Source organism: Falco rusticolus, chromosome 2, assembly GCF_015220075.1.
Source record: "Falco rusticolus isolate bFalRus1 chromosome 2, bFalRus1.pri, whole genome shotgun sequence".
Taxonomy (NCBI): Eukaryota; Metazoa; Chordata; class Aves; order Falconiformes; family Falconidae; genus Falco; species Falco rusticolus.
The window spans coordinates 68,606,625-68,621,614 of record NC_051188.1 but is presented as its reverse complement, the minus strand read 5'-3'; the positions used below and the strand labels follow the sequence as shown (position 1 = coordinate 68,621,614).

General features: G+C 39.8%; 1 protein-coding gene across 4 annotated transcripts in view; it reads left to right on the top strand.

Annotated features, from left to right (window-relative positions):
• LOC119143651 (interleukin-1 receptor-like 1) overlaps positions 1–14,990 on the top strand; it is a 30,956-nt gene that overhangs the window by 3,698 nt on the left and 12,268 nt on the right. For 2 of the 4 annotated variants that reach the window (XM_037378118.1, XM_037378119.1), the window contains 8 exons: positions 2,133–2,228; positions 3,118–3,188; positions 5,419–5,620; positions 5,918–6,086; positions 6,177–6,339; positions 9,433–9,501; positions 11,397–11,529; positions 11,622–11,779. In XM_037378118.1, coding sequence (XP_037234015.1) covers positions 3,122–3,188; positions 5,419–5,620; positions 5,918–6,086; positions 6,177–6,339; positions 9,433–9,501; positions 11,397–11,529; positions 11,622–11,779 — 961 coding nt within the window. In that variant the 5' untranslated portion in view covers positions 2,133–2,228; positions 3,118–3,121. Of the gene's footprint in view, positions 1–2,132; positions 2,229–3,117; positions 3,189–5,418; positions 5,621–5,917; positions 6,087–6,176; positions 6,340–9,432; positions 9,502–11,396; positions 11,530–11,621; positions 11,780–13,324; positions 13,602–14,990 lie in introns of those variants that run through there. The other 2 variants (XR_005102760.1, XM_037378120.1) reach the window with 2 other exon arrangements.

Genomic DNA, 14,990 nt, shown 5'->3' with positions numbered 1-14,990 from the left:
TCATGGAACAGAACAAAACACTTTGAGGGAAAAAGCTCCCAGCAGAGAAGAAATATTGGTAATTTTTTTAATGTCTATTTAATTACTCAACCTAATGATACTAAATTCTATTTATTATTCAGCTTAGAGTTCTTAGCTGCTTCTTAGGGTCTGTTTGGAGACTTCACTGTGGAGACTCAGTTGACACAGGTGTATCTAATCTCAGCTGTATGAACTAGCCCTGCGGCAGCTCGTGCTTTGCATATCATGTTTGCTTATGTGTATACACATACATGTGCTTTGCATGCTGTAGGCATCGAGCATCTGATGGCACGGTGCTCTGGGAGGCTGCATAAATAACCTTTGGAGGGATTCACCTTCCCTTGCTACATTGCTAGTTCTGACATGTATACCCTGCTGCCGTCCTCCTCTGGACAAAACAAACTATTCCAAATGTACATGGGTAATGAATATTTTAAAATCAGCTTGCAAAACTGGCTGCCTGGTTGGGCAGAAGGATCTTTTAGAAAGAAAAGGTCTTCTCTGCATAAGCCAGTGCTCGGTAGCAAAGACAAAAAAGTATGGAGATGGCAAATTATTTGGAATGATCAACAATGGCTCTTGGGAGCTGCGAGTGAAAAAAGTAATTTCTGTGAGAAAAAACAAGTGAGACATAGGCTAACCAGAGCTGATTTGAACCAGTAAGATCAGGTACAGTAACAGGTAGTGAAAGACTGTTAACTAGAGTGGAAATTAGTGCAGAGAATCAAGTGGTGTTTCAGAGCGGATCTATATCATAACAAGGCTCAGTGAAACAAAGTTAAGGAAAATCAGTTCTAGATGGCAGTGTTTTGATTTTACCTAGAGAGACAGAAATGGAGCAGACAGATATCTCATGAATTGTGTAAATGAAGTGCTCACTGCAGTATGCCAGAGAAACTTTCTTCACTTGCTCATAATATGCTGTTCAGGAGATTAAGACACCATGTATCAATTAAATGTTGCTCGCAACAGCGAACTGGTTTTCAAATATGTGCAGGGCATTTGCATGTCCCTTTTCTTTCTCAGGAGAATATGGAGCCATGACTCCCCATATCATTTTTCAACTGTGATCAACACAGACCTTAGCTCATGAATGAAATCAACACAGTTGCTGGGAAATACAAAACTGTTTAGGTCCTGAATTGGATCCAGGCATCTAGTAACTGGGATATGAGAAACACTGCTCCCCATTCCCACCCGTCACTCTAGTTTGCTCCCTGTTAGTGTCAGAAATAAATTCTAGGAGCAAGCCTTCTGCTCTGAAGGATGAACAAAGATAAATGCTTTGCTGTGTTGATGCTGTGAATTCTGTTGTGTGCCATTTCGCTCTGTATCCTTCTTCCCTGGGGGCCTGCCCTGTCCCAGGCCACTTCTGAACCCTCTTCTGGGCCAGTTTATTCATTCCGTACAGGGCAAAACTCCTGATGTTTGTTGTGCTGAAAGGTACCTTCTAAAAATCTATTAACTTGGCCTAAGATTTCCTTAAAATTAAAGAAGTCAATAGACTGGATGCACTTGTACGTGGTGCTTATCTCCAGCTCTAATGAAAGCAAGCAGCTCCTCATGCACACCGTTTCTAGGAGCTCCTGTCTGGTCACTTGCTTCCCATAAAAGGCATGGAATCAGTCTTGCCATGACGTTAATGCCGGAATGCTGCTTTTTTGGTATAAATGTCATCTTTCCTGTGACTTGTGAATATCCCTGCAAAACAGCTACACTGAGATTCTCAAGATTTTCTCTTCCAACACTAAGTTTTGTTGTTACTTTTAAAAGTAAGAATAAGCCTCTGTTTTTTAATGTTATTAAACCTTCTAAAAGAAGAAACTTTCCATATCAATACAAAGCTGGTGACATTTCTGAAAGCTCAACATTGAGTTTGTTCCGAGTTTCAGACTTGGCAAGAAGTCTTGACAGGGTCTGTCAATGTTTGTTTAGTCTGGAAATCTTTGGCACTGAAATAAAAATTTGTTGCAGCAAGGGTGATGACTACTTACCATGCCTGTATGGTTTTTGCCTATTTTTTACTATACCTCTTGTGCTTACTGTCTGCAAGATAAATTATTATTTGTTTCTAACTTGATTTCTCCTGAAAACTTATCTGCCATCTGTAGTACCATGGGACTGCTTCTTCCTCATACATAATAGTAGAACTCACTGCTCTGTGACCTGCAGTGGAGGGCAGCATTGAAGCAAAGGATTTATTAATGGTAAGTAGAACATCGCTTACAGCTGTGTACTATAGCTGGATTGTGTATCTGCTGCCTCCTGAGATATTCCTAGATTAGGTCAATTTAATGTCCATGGACAAATAGCCAGTTTCTTTAATAAACGGGTTTGCTGGAGAGTGCCTGAACCACACCCCAAGATGTGAACTACAGCATCTGCATATAAATTAGACACAAATAAAACCAGCAGTGAGGCATGGGATCTGCCCTACTGCTGTTACATATGTTCCTTTACCTACCTTTTCAGTCCATTTCTTCAGTTCCCCTTCAGGTTCACATTGCTGATGGCACTCACCTGGTTTTGTTCTTCCTGCTAAATGCTTAACTAAAGAAGCTGTCACTGAAGATACTGCCACTTCCATAGAAAGCCAAAAAGATGTTGTGTACCTAAGCAGTTGATTTAATGTAAGCTTAATTCAAAGCCAGGGTATATATCTTCAAATCCAGGATGGATCCTTTTCTAAATTGAGGTATAATTTTTCTGCACTTGACTATGAAAAGAAGCTTCCTTAAAAAAAGCAGTAACCAAGAAAAAAGAGATTCAGCTTGAGGCCCACCATGGCAGAGTAATTCCCCCACCCCCATTGGACTAAGTCATAACATGACTTTCAATAGAACATCAACTGTTGCATTGATTATAGAGCAAAGTATCATCTCAAAGCTGCAAAACCACTCCTACACACACACACACACACACTCTTTCACTCCCTCCCTCCCTCCCTCGCTCCTGCACAGAGCAGCTGACATGCTGCAGTTTATCGCTGCATGATATTGTTATCTATTAGTAGATGTACATCAGTACCATGGCAACATCATAACTGATGCAGTCAGAGTAAATTCTGAGATATTAATGTTTTTCTTTTTGCTTTAGAAATATGATGAGGTATGTACATTTGATCTTCCTGTCTCCCTTCCTCTCGGTTTCCATGACATCTGAAACATGTAAGTCACACTTTAAAAATACTTTCTGATGAGTTTTATTCTGTGTAGGCTGTTCCCAAATTGGTAATTTTTTTAAGCTTAAAATTAGCTAGTTTACCTAAAAACACAAATCATAGCTTAAAACCTAGCTTTATGTGTTTTCTCTGTATTTTAAAATGCACCTAGTAATGTCCATTCCTGTAACATTAAGTCTAGGCTCTACTGCTCCTTGCCATCTCTGCAAGCAGAAAGAAAGAAAAGGGTCTTTTTGAAAGGACTTGAGAGTAGCTGGTGTTAGAGGCCCCAGCTGGGCAGTCTCCCAGAGCATGCTTAAATAACACCAAACAGGGCATATGTGTATGCACCCTGCTGAACCTGGGAGATAACTGGGCTCTTTGATCCTTAAAAATGATTTTAATATCCTGGTTTTGGGGGTGGTAACCCACAAGTGCAATGTAACACTAACATTTCCCTGCATACGGAGGGGAGATTCAAAACAGTAAGCTCTTTCTGACAGGTCAGGTCTGCTGACTCAGCTATGCAATGCTGAACAGTGACACAGTGTTACATAGCGCTCATCTAGTTCTAGTCTCCAACAGAGCTGCTTGTTTGAAAAATATCTAAATCTCTAAATATTTCCCCATATTCTTAGGTTTACAACAGCAATGCTAAGAGTCAAATTAATTACATTTATTAAGAGGCCAAATTCTGCTTAATAATTTGCCAAGATAATTTTCATTGATGTCACTGAGTTTAGATGAGGCCTCTCATTTTCTGTGTGTTCCTTTCCCCCCTGTATTTTTCCTTGAAGAAAGCTCTGTTTCCAACGTGTTCCTCCTTTGGTGGGGCAATGCTGCCTTTCCTGACACCTCTGATATACCCCACTGTCTTTGCAAGGCTCAAGGGTGGGAATGCTGTTAAAGTGATGGAGTTGGGGTGCTCATAGCTGATGCGGCTAATTTAGGTGACTGAATTAGTAAGCGAGATGACATGTAATGTCAGTGGAGATTGGCCACGTCTTTAGAAAGAACAAAAGCAGAAGCCAAGTGTTCACCTTGTAGAGAGGCTCACCACCTGATTTGTGCACTTATGTGTCTAAAGCCAAGCAGTGGCAAGACTCCTACAGTGTCATTTTTGATAGATACTCTCTGTTTTGGTTAGCTATTTCATTACATACTCTCATTTTCTTGCTCCCTTATCTACTGTAGCTCCTCTGCCAATCTCCATCTTTGTCCAGTCTCCATCCTTGTTTACTTTCTCATCTTTCCGTTTTCCAAAATGCAATTTAACTTTCAGATTAGCATTTCTATTTTCAGCAGCTAGTTCACAGTTCAGGTGCCTGGGTACTTAAATATCTGTCAAAATTGCTTGATTCAAGTTTCTCTGGACCAGTTTCAGTATTCAAAAGTAGAAAGATACACAGTAAAAAGAAATCAGTATTAGTGTCTTACTCCCAATTAGATCCTCTTTTTTCTTGTGAGCATGTGTGGTTTGTTTTCTTAAGCTTCTTATTTGTCTCTTATTCCTTTCTGGCATCTTTTCACCTTCCCATCATATTCTTCCTTTCAGTCTGTTACATTTCTTTCATTTTTTCACATTTTCATGCACTTCAGACAGAAACTCCTCTGGATTTTGTCTTTTTTTTTCTTTTCTTTTTTTTTTAATAATAGTCTACAGAAGTCCTTCTTCTACTATTTTTTTCTTCCAGGGAAAGAAAAATAATTATTAATTCCTTTTTCTGTTTTAAAAAAAAGAACACAGCTCTTTCCTGTTGTATAAATAAATATTCATTATACTGAAGTAAGGAAAGCTAACTTCATAGTACAGTGTTAAAGCCAGTACTTATCTTTGTGTTTAAATTCCTGTTTTGAATAAAACCAGGATTTCAACCACAGATTTGCCTAAGAAGATCATTTCAAGAAATCACTATTTTTCAATTAAAACCTCATATTTTTTAGTGTATATCTGGTTTGAATCTAGGGTTTGTTTTGTTTTGTTTGTTTCTTTCTTTGTTTCAGTCCCACACATTAATTACTATTTTTGAAAACAAAGGGCTCCATAACTCAAGGTAAACAACATTTTTCTTTAAAAATATCTAGTGAGAATAAGTTTGCTATATATCTTCTCTGATAACCCAAGGAAGCTAGAGGGACATGACTGGCCTACTGATCCAGAAATGCCAAGTTCTCCTCTGTCTCAATGGGGCTAAGGTTTAATTAATCTGAGGTTTTTATTTTTTGTTCATTTGCAGTTGATGCAATGGAAGGTGAGGCTTTAGTTATAAAATGTCCCCGATGGAATTCATCTTTGAAAGTCACCTGGTATCACACGAATACTAATAAAATAATTCCTGCAGAAGAAGAGGGATCACGAATATTTTCCTTAGAACGATTTCTTTGGTTTCTGCCCAGTTCTAGAGAGGATGCTGGAAACTACACTTGTGTTATACATTTGTAAGTGCAGCATTGAAAAGTGAACGGCTTAAGACTGGAAAGAAACATACATATTTTAATAATGCATTCTAATTATTATCTGTGGGCATGATGCCATTTTTTCATGGTGTACACCATTTCATGTAACTTTTCATACTGCAATTGCTATTTTTGTAACAGATCATTGAAATCAATCTGTGACTGAACTGCAATAATAATCCATATGTTTATAAAACGAAACTCATATTTATTACAAATGTTTAATATATTCCATATAAAAATACTATCATTGACATAACCTTTATTCTATTTTTAAAGTTCAAATAATCGCACAAAGTCATTCAACATGAATGTGCAGGTGCATCCATACAAACCAGGAGTATGTTTCCCAAGCCAGATTCGTTACCCAAATGACACTGGAAGAGGAAAAATTGTTTGTCCTACAATTGACAATTATAAGAATGCTACTATCATCCAGTGGTATAAGGTAAATAAAACCCTGATAGTGCCAGTTGTAGATCAGATTACTGTAAGAAGCTATTTGTAGCCAAATAAAGATTATTTTTTTTTCCCCCAGGACTGCAAACCTCTTCAGGGACAGAGATACTTCAAAAATGATAAATATATTTTTATTGCCAACCCAAGAAAGGAGGATGATGGTTATTATACTTGTCAGTTTACCTACACTCATAAAGGAAATGTGTTTAATGTATCAGCAACAAGGATTTTCATAAGTAAGGGTAAGACAGTCATTTTGTAGCTTGCTAAGATAAAAAAGACTGATGTCTACTTAAAGGAAAGGAAGGTCCTTTTGCACATTAACGAGAAAAACAGTTTCTTTTGGTTTGTTTTGCCTTCTTAATGAAACTTTAGAATAGCTTTTGTGGCTGGGGATCCAAATGGAGCAAAGTGGGGATAAATTCAGACGTGGTGACATTCAGCTTTTTGCTAAAAGTCTCTGATGACTTTGGTTACGTGCTGTGGTTGGTAGAGCTGTTTGGTAGCTCTTATTCCTGAAATGAAAGGTCTCCTCAGTGGGATGCTGCAAAGCCCTGTTTTCTATTTGTTTGAGAGAATTTGTAGCTAGTGAGGATCATCTGGTGATCATTGGGAATGCTGCTGTGTTGATGGTCTACAACTCAATACCTTCTGGTCCATCTTGATTATCTACCATTTATTTGATAGTGGGGCTGAAAAAACTTTTGAATTTTTCTTGAAGGAGACAAAATGAGCAAGATGTTTATGTAGACAGAAAAGGAGGAGTGGAGCTCAATGATTACTGGGTCTCTGTTATTTTGAATGCAGCCGACATGGCCAAGGTGTGTGGACTTTGGGGTGCCTATAGGATGCAGTCTCCTCTTTTTTTTTTTTTTTATTTTATTTGTATTTGAATGGTGGTTGAGGAAGAGCATGCAGCAATTAGCAGTTCCAGATTGCATCTACATGCAAAACTTCAAAATGTGTCTTCGGTTCTGCAGTTAGATCAGTAGAAAAATAATCAGAAAGACAGTTTTTGGTGTGGGAGTGGGGGTGGGGCTTTGGTTCAGGTTGTGTGTTTTGTGGTTTGTTTTTTTTTCAGAAATAGATAATGTTCATTTGCAGACTGACATCAGATCTCTGCTGTGGGGAGGCACTCAGCTTGGGGGCAGAATGCAGATTTGGAGCATAGGAGCCTTGATTCCAGTTTTCACTGCTGTGCCAAAATCTCAGTAGCGGAGTTTGTTCTGATTCTGAGCTGGACAGAAGGCAGATTTGAGCTTAGACCTAGTACAGTATCTTAGGGGGTGTTGTGCCTTTCCTCCATCTCTTCTGTTTAATACCCTCCTGGTCTATGTGACACTTGTCTGCCTAACAATTTTTGTTTGAATGTACTTTCATCAAAACTTTTTTAACTGATCAGGAATATTGTATCTGCATTAAAATCCAGCAATTTTCATTATATTTGGCACAAAGGCATCCAAATTTACAAAAACCTTTGTTACATCCAGGCAGATTACTTAATTTCATAGGTAATTTCACTTTCTTTTGAAATCATTGCAGAAAGAAGGGATTGCAACATAACGTGAAACCTGACCTCGGTCTGTCGTATGTGCTCCAGTTTTTACTAAATTCACAGTACTTAACGACAACGTCTTTGCCTTTTTTTCAGCCCTTAAAATTAGTATGCCGATGAGTAGAGCTGTTACGTTTTGATAATACTGGCTTATGATGTACATTCCTGTTGCCTTGCAGATCCACACTGACACAGAGGACATTCTGTCTCTGAATGCTGGCAGCTAAGAACTTGGCATAGGCAGCTAGCTAGGAAGTTACTGACTTCCTCCTGACTTCTTTTTTACCAGATCTGGCTAATGAAAACTAGAAACAGTTAGGATAGGTAAAGAGAATTGCTCTTTTGGCAGCCTGGGAAGCAGGGGGTTAAATGAGTTCCTGCAGATTTTTTTAGGGAAATGTGGTTATGGGCTTCACAGAGGTACCTTGAGGTGGAAAAGCTTAATGAGGGAAAAGATAGCAAGCAATGTCTTTGCAGTGGGAAACAGAAGACAGTATAAAGGGCAAGAAAAGAAGAAAAATGTATCAAGGGCAAAAACTCTGAAAGGTCTGAATGCCTAATTCAAGTCAAGTGGATGGATGTAGTATGGACATGTCCATAACAATTATTAGCGGGGATGGAACTGAATATGTTGAAGAACAAGTAGTATTCATTCTAGAAGGAATATCTATAAGGGACGCTCAATGTCATGGCAGACTGATATAATGGGAAGCAATTTTGTGCAGCAGTGGTGCACAGACAGCAGAGATTCTTGGGAACCAGACACACTGCAATGTCCTGCAGGGACGGAGGAAATGAAGGGAAACACCGGCAGGCAGCTGTGGGCTAGAAGGTCCTCTGTTCAGACTCTGCGGAGAAGTACATATTAGCTATTTCTTTATTGTGGATACAAGAAATTTCTGAAATGTCAGAAGGAATCTCTTTATTTCTTTTTAAAAACAAAATAAGCTACTGAGAAAATACACAATCCTGTAACTGCATTTGCTTTTTTCCCCACTCAGCAGCTAAAATAGTACTTGAGAAACTAAAACTTTTATTTGCTCTTTATGTACAAAAGCATAAATTAAATAAATGGGGAGAAAATACTTAAACACATACAGACTCCCCAGAAATATCTGGTCATAGGAATAAAATCACATCATCCCAAAAGACGTGAAATTCTGCTTTGGGATCTTAAAATATCAACTGTACAGATTATAATCATTATCTACTCTGCCCTGCTGAGGCCGCACCTGGAGTGCTGTGCCCAGTGCTGGGCTCCCCAGTTCCAGAGGGACAGGGAACTACTGGGGAGGGTCCATGGAGGACTACAGGAATGATGAGGGGACTGGAGCATCTCCCTTGTGAGGAAAGGCTGAGGGAGATGGGCCTGTTTAGCCTGGGGAAGAGAAGACCGAGAGGGGATCTTACCAATAAGGGTGAGTGCCAAGAGGACAGAGCCAGGCTTTTTTCAGTGGTGTCCAGTGACAGGACAAGGGGCAACACAAACTGCAACACAGAAAGTTCCACCTGAACGTGAGGAAGAACTCCTTTACCTTGAGGGTGACGGAGCCCTGGGACAGGCTGCCCAGAAGGGCTGTGCAGTCTCCTTCTCTGGGGACATTCAAATCCACCTGGACACGACTCTGTGCAACCTGCTGTGGGTGACCCTGCTGTAGCAGGGGCTTGGACTGGGTGATCTGCAGAGATGCCTTCCAACCCTGACCTTCCTGTGATTCTTACAAAATGCGCTTTCACAACCCTCTAATATGTGTTTTCTTTCCCTCCTTAATTTCTAAAGAAAAACATTCACCTCTGCCTCCTCAAATTTTGTTTCCAAAGGATAAAGGTGTCATAGAAGTGGAGCTTGGTAAGTACAGACTTTATATTGTTTTTAAATTGACATTTGGTGATGGCCTAGCAAACATGGAGATCTTCAAGAAGATTTAATGATGAAACTTTTTGTAACTGTTTTGCGCCACGTTTACCAGATTTAATTCACCCCAGGCCCAGTGGTGTGGCGGTAGATATAACTGATGAGTTATTTAGGCATAAGCAGAAATCTAAGGGGATTTAAATAACCAATTCTACCCTCTCTGGAACACACCAGGAATACTCACACAATCAATTATTACATCTTGGCTGAAGGGGTGGCAGCTTCCATCCACTTCAAAAAGGGCTTTATCTAAATTTCTTGAAACCGCCTGATGATACCCTTAAGAGGGAAGGATGGACTGTTCTTGCAGCTACAGATACTCCTTGTTACTTTCAGTCTCTGTGTGGAGACAGGGGCTGTGTCTCCTTTGATGAATGAAGGAGAGCAAAGGACTGGTTGCTGGCCCTGAGGCTCAGGAGCACTGCCTGGCTCATGTCCATGTTGGCTAGCATTGAGCAGACTTGTCTGGTTGGAAGATACTGGGAGGGCTGAAAGACAGGACCAAGGAATGAACTTAGAAATAGCAGCTGGAGAGCCTGTGATGCAGACCTTGCTCCCTGGCTGCCTTTCATTTAGGACTGTAGATGTTCTCAGTGATTTAGATTCACCCTGCGTAACTTGTAGCATCAGAGCAAGGTGTTTGTGGTAGGACTGAGAGCCCTTTGGGGTTTCTGTGTAGTCAACAGAGAAAGGTGGACCTCTCCAGAAAGCGACTGAGCCCATCTGAAACACAAATAGGTAGGCCAGGATGCCTGTCTCCCAGGGCAGGTGGGGTGAATCTGGGCCACTGGGAGAAGGGATCGCAATTACCACTCCACTGCTTCTGTCCTACAGCCAGACTGCTCTGGTAGCAAGTCCTGCAGGGGCTCAGGACCCTGCCTGAGGTGCCACGTAACTGTGGCTCAGAGACATCGCATTGACTCGCATTCCCATTCTTTGTTCCTCTTTCCCCCAGTTGCTTTGTCACTCAGAATTAGATGGTCTGTGCTCCCAGACTGCCTTTCTCTAATGAGACGGTCAGTCTCTAGTGCTCTATAGGCTCTGCCCACCCCTCTGGAACAGTAAGTAACCTGGCAGTGCTTGCATGGAGCAAATGCGCTTCACGTTTAAAAACCATTTCCTGTACTGGTCATATTGTCTCCTATTTGCAAAAATGAGGGGATTGCTCCATGCTCCCCAATATCAATTCAGGATGTAAGTCATAAGATTTGTTAATCTTATCTAAGCTCTGCTTAGATGCAGATTTACATGGAAATAATTTAAAGTGTTTTAATTATAACTTCTTCTAGTGCAACAGTGACTCTTACTTCGGAATAAGTATTTCCTAATGACAAATACTTATTAAGTAATTTCCTGGTTTAGTTTTGCTTGGACTGGTTTACTTTACTTTTGTCAGCTTGAATAAAATCCAAGGTAAGACTCTGCACACAAGACTTATGCAAAATAGTATATACTGAAATCTAATTATGTTATTTCCATGTACATTTATGTGTAAACCAGCATTTACTTTTCATGTTCTCAATAGTTGATTATATGGGTTAAACATCATAAGTAAAGTCTACATTGCCTTCATCACAACAAATATAAATAATTCCTTTTGTAATCCTTGGTGTTGTATTAGATCATTTGTTAAAAATCTCATTTTATTATTTTTTTCAAGTCTCTTCTATGCATCATTTTTTCAGCAGTAGTTCAGAAAAATATGCCAAAATTGTTAAGGCAAAACTCACAGGTGGTATGAAGATTTGTAGAAAAAGATTTTATGAGGAAAATAAAATTATACTTGTTTTTCATCTAGGAATATTTACATCTGTCTGTATCTTGATTAGGTGCCACTTTGTCTCTGAAATGTCAGGCCCGCTTGGGGATTAAGAAACAGGCATTGGCTTCTGTCACATGGGATGTAGATAATATTCCAGTGAAATACTTAGGTTTGTCAAGATTTCATGAAAAAACTCATTTGTAAGTACATATAACACAGAATAATCTTTCGCCTATGCAAACTATGCTTAGCCGTTAAAGCCAACAGTACCAGCTCTTTCTCTCTTTATTAGTTTTGAAGGACGTCAGCACGAATTTTACAGAGAGACCGCTTTACTTATTACTGAAATAAAAAAGGAAGATCTGCAGGCAAATTTCACGTGTGTAGCAGTGAATGAAATGCAGAACACAAAAGTCACAGTGACGTTACGACTCAAAGCACAATATGAGGGTAGGATTTTTTCATTTTGTTTTCTTATATGTTACACTCAGTTTGGAATACGTTGGTCATTTTATTTTATTATTTGTTTCTGTTAGTAAGAAAGTTTCAGTTAGTGAGAGGGAAAACCAGCCTGCTTCCTTCCTTCACCAAGCCAGTGGTGAAATTCTTATGGCTTCATTAGGTCATGAAAGTCCTTGGGGTAAATTCTGCTGACAGGGGCATTACTCAAATGATGTCAGCAAGAGACTAAATATGCAAAGCAGAACCGTATCAGCCCTGTGATAATATCCTGTTTCTAGGATATTTCTGTGAGAGGACAAATTCCCCTTTCCTTGAAGGCAGGCAGTTCACTTGGATTTGAAGCACACTGGTATAGCGCAGTCTGCTCTACAAAATACTCAGGCTGTAGAGGACCCTCTGCAGTCGAGAGTCGGTAACGGAACTGACCTCTCCTTTGGTCGTCAGTGTTACAATGCATTGTGAGGAGCAGAAATTCATCTTCCTTTGAGAATCAGTCTGTTGTTTCTGGTGTGGAACTGTGGCAGAAAATAGACAAACTTTAAAAACAAGAGTTTCAGCAGGTTTGCCAGTTTGCTTGCCTTCACGCCCATAGCACATCCGTGGTAGTGCCTTGTTTCCTGACTGAATGTTAAGTGGCATGCCTAAGATGTCTGGCTTTGTCCTTTGTTCACTTTGTGCCACACAGAGGTGTGAGTAACACTTTGAAGGCTTTCCCTTGGTTTTGTTTTTAAATTCGCGGTTCTAGTAATTTCTGCCAGAGAAGGAAAATCCAGGGCAGTAAACGTTGGGGGCTGGGATGATCTTTAGCTCCTATCAGAATTTTATTTTAATAGGGATAACCAGATCCCTAAGCACTATTGCCAGCACCGCTGAGTGAGATTCTTATGGCACAAAATGCTGTTGTGTCTGAAGGCACAACATGAAGCTGGGATCAATGGTTTCCTTTCTTATCTCTTCAGGTATGCTGAACAACCAAGGAGAACATCCAAGGCCTTTAATGGGGATTAGTTCTCTATAACAGAATGGTGGGAAGGGTAAAATCAAGGGTATTGTGATCACAGGGTGTGCACAGCTCCATGTCCCACAGTATTCTTGACAGTTTATAACTTCCTACAGGATCGTGATGTCAAAGCATAGACATATTTCCTTGCCATAGCCTAGGCTAGAAGGGATGTAGGTGAACTGTAACAGATGGTGGGTCAGCAGAACAGCATTGATTCCCCCAGAGGAAGGCTGCAGGAGATGTTTTGGTTGGATATTGCAAAGTGAGTGCAAGCGTAGCATCACTCAGGAAGCTGGAAGCCATCAGCTCTGCGCTGAAGTATCTGGGTGTGGGAGCATGCCTGCAATGAGAGGGAAGGAAACTGAGTAACAGTTCCTGCTTGCTCTAGTTCAGGCAATACAAGTCCTTTTTCGGCCCCATATTACAAACTAATTGAAGGGAAGTGTATACTTTGTATTCTGTATTCATACAGTGATTCATGGAATCTGATTTATGTAGTAGACAAATCTTATTTTGTTTTTTATGCATAGGTTTTCAATAAATGTTCATGAAAGCGTTTGACTGTGAAACTCCGTTTTGCTGCTGCCTGTTTTACGTGGATATCTGTTCCCTTCTCCTTGCTGCTGCTATTGTCGAGAAGCCTGCTTCTGCTTTCAGCACTGTTAGTGTAAGAAATGCTATCTCCAGAAATGGTTGTGCTCTGTTTTAGTTTTCTTTGCTCACTCCTCACACAGCTGAGCAACATTTATGCTAAAACAATGACAGCTTGCCTCTGAGTATAATAGAAATGCTGTAGGGTTTGCTTGTGCCTCTCATCCTATAAATGTGTAATAAAAATGTGTACTCTCCTTCCTTTTGTGTTTTGTTTGTTTATTTTTAATGGGGAAAAAAGTTGTTCTGTTTTTTTTTTTTTAAATGTGATTGTTCCTTAGTGTTTCCCACAGTACAGCTTGTGTCTGCTAGCTACTATCCTGTTAATGTTCTTTTAACACAAGTTCCTGCTCTATATTCTGATTTTTTCTCCCCAGGGTGTTCAGTATGGGTTACATTATCATTATTTGCAGCAAAGAAAGAGGTGAACAGGTGTTGTGCCACTTACTTCTCCAATCAGTCTGTTTTGGGGGCATTTGATGAACTAGATAAATAGTGTTTAGCGGCACACTGAGGAAGCAAAGATGCTGTAAGAAATTGCATTGGAGCTCCTCTGCGTTAATAACTGTTCAGTCTTACAGCAATAAACTCTTTTCAGAAATCTGCTGAATGAATGATTTGGCTCACTACATGGAAATTTTCCATGGGAAGCACGAATTAAATTTATTTTACTAAATCATAAACAAATACTTTAAGTTCTAATTCACAGTTAACAATATCATTATAGTTAACCCTAACAATTTGCTTTGATAACAATTGTAATCCACATAAGAATAAAAAACTGCCAGAGAGGAGCGACGAGAAAAGGAGTTTTTTTCACAGTCAAGAATGGTGAAAACTATTTGGTTTTGTCTCTGTGGAAGACAAAACCACTTCCTTAATACTGCCAGGTACAGATGTCATTGGTAAAGGTGCTTGACATTCCACAGAGGAAAAGTATATTTTCCATTTTAGGGAATATATTGTGAATACATGTATGTATTCACATATGTGTGTGAAGAAAAGTGCTGTATTGTGAGAAAAGTGTCTGTCTCAAGTGGCTGTCCCAAGTGTCTTTTCACTTTTTAAACAAGAAATAAATGCTGTTAAGCAGCTGCTCAGCTCTTTAGAAATCAGCTGCATGACTGAAGTACCTCAGTTATCAGGAGTAATGCAATGCAGTCAGCTCTTTTTGGTGTGATTTGGTGCTATCCAGACTATGCACACTATGTCCTTTAGACACAGAAATCAGGCATTTTTTCCTTTGTTTTAAGAGAAGAATTTAATGAGGATTTGGCTATGAATTTTGACAGTCTTTGCAGCTATGTTCTCGCCTCCATTAGGAGGTACTAATGTCCCTGCATATTTCAGCTGCATCTGCTGCTGCATTCAGAGATTGTTTCTGCTCCTGCTGAGGAAGATCTTCGGTTTTTTCTCATCCACCCCCTGCCTAGACTTTGATCACCCCCAGTCAATATGGAACTCATCCTCCCACACTATTTCTGATCCTTTATCTCCCCTCTTGGCCTGAAACTGTTTGGTATCTTCTGACTCCTTCACCATTTG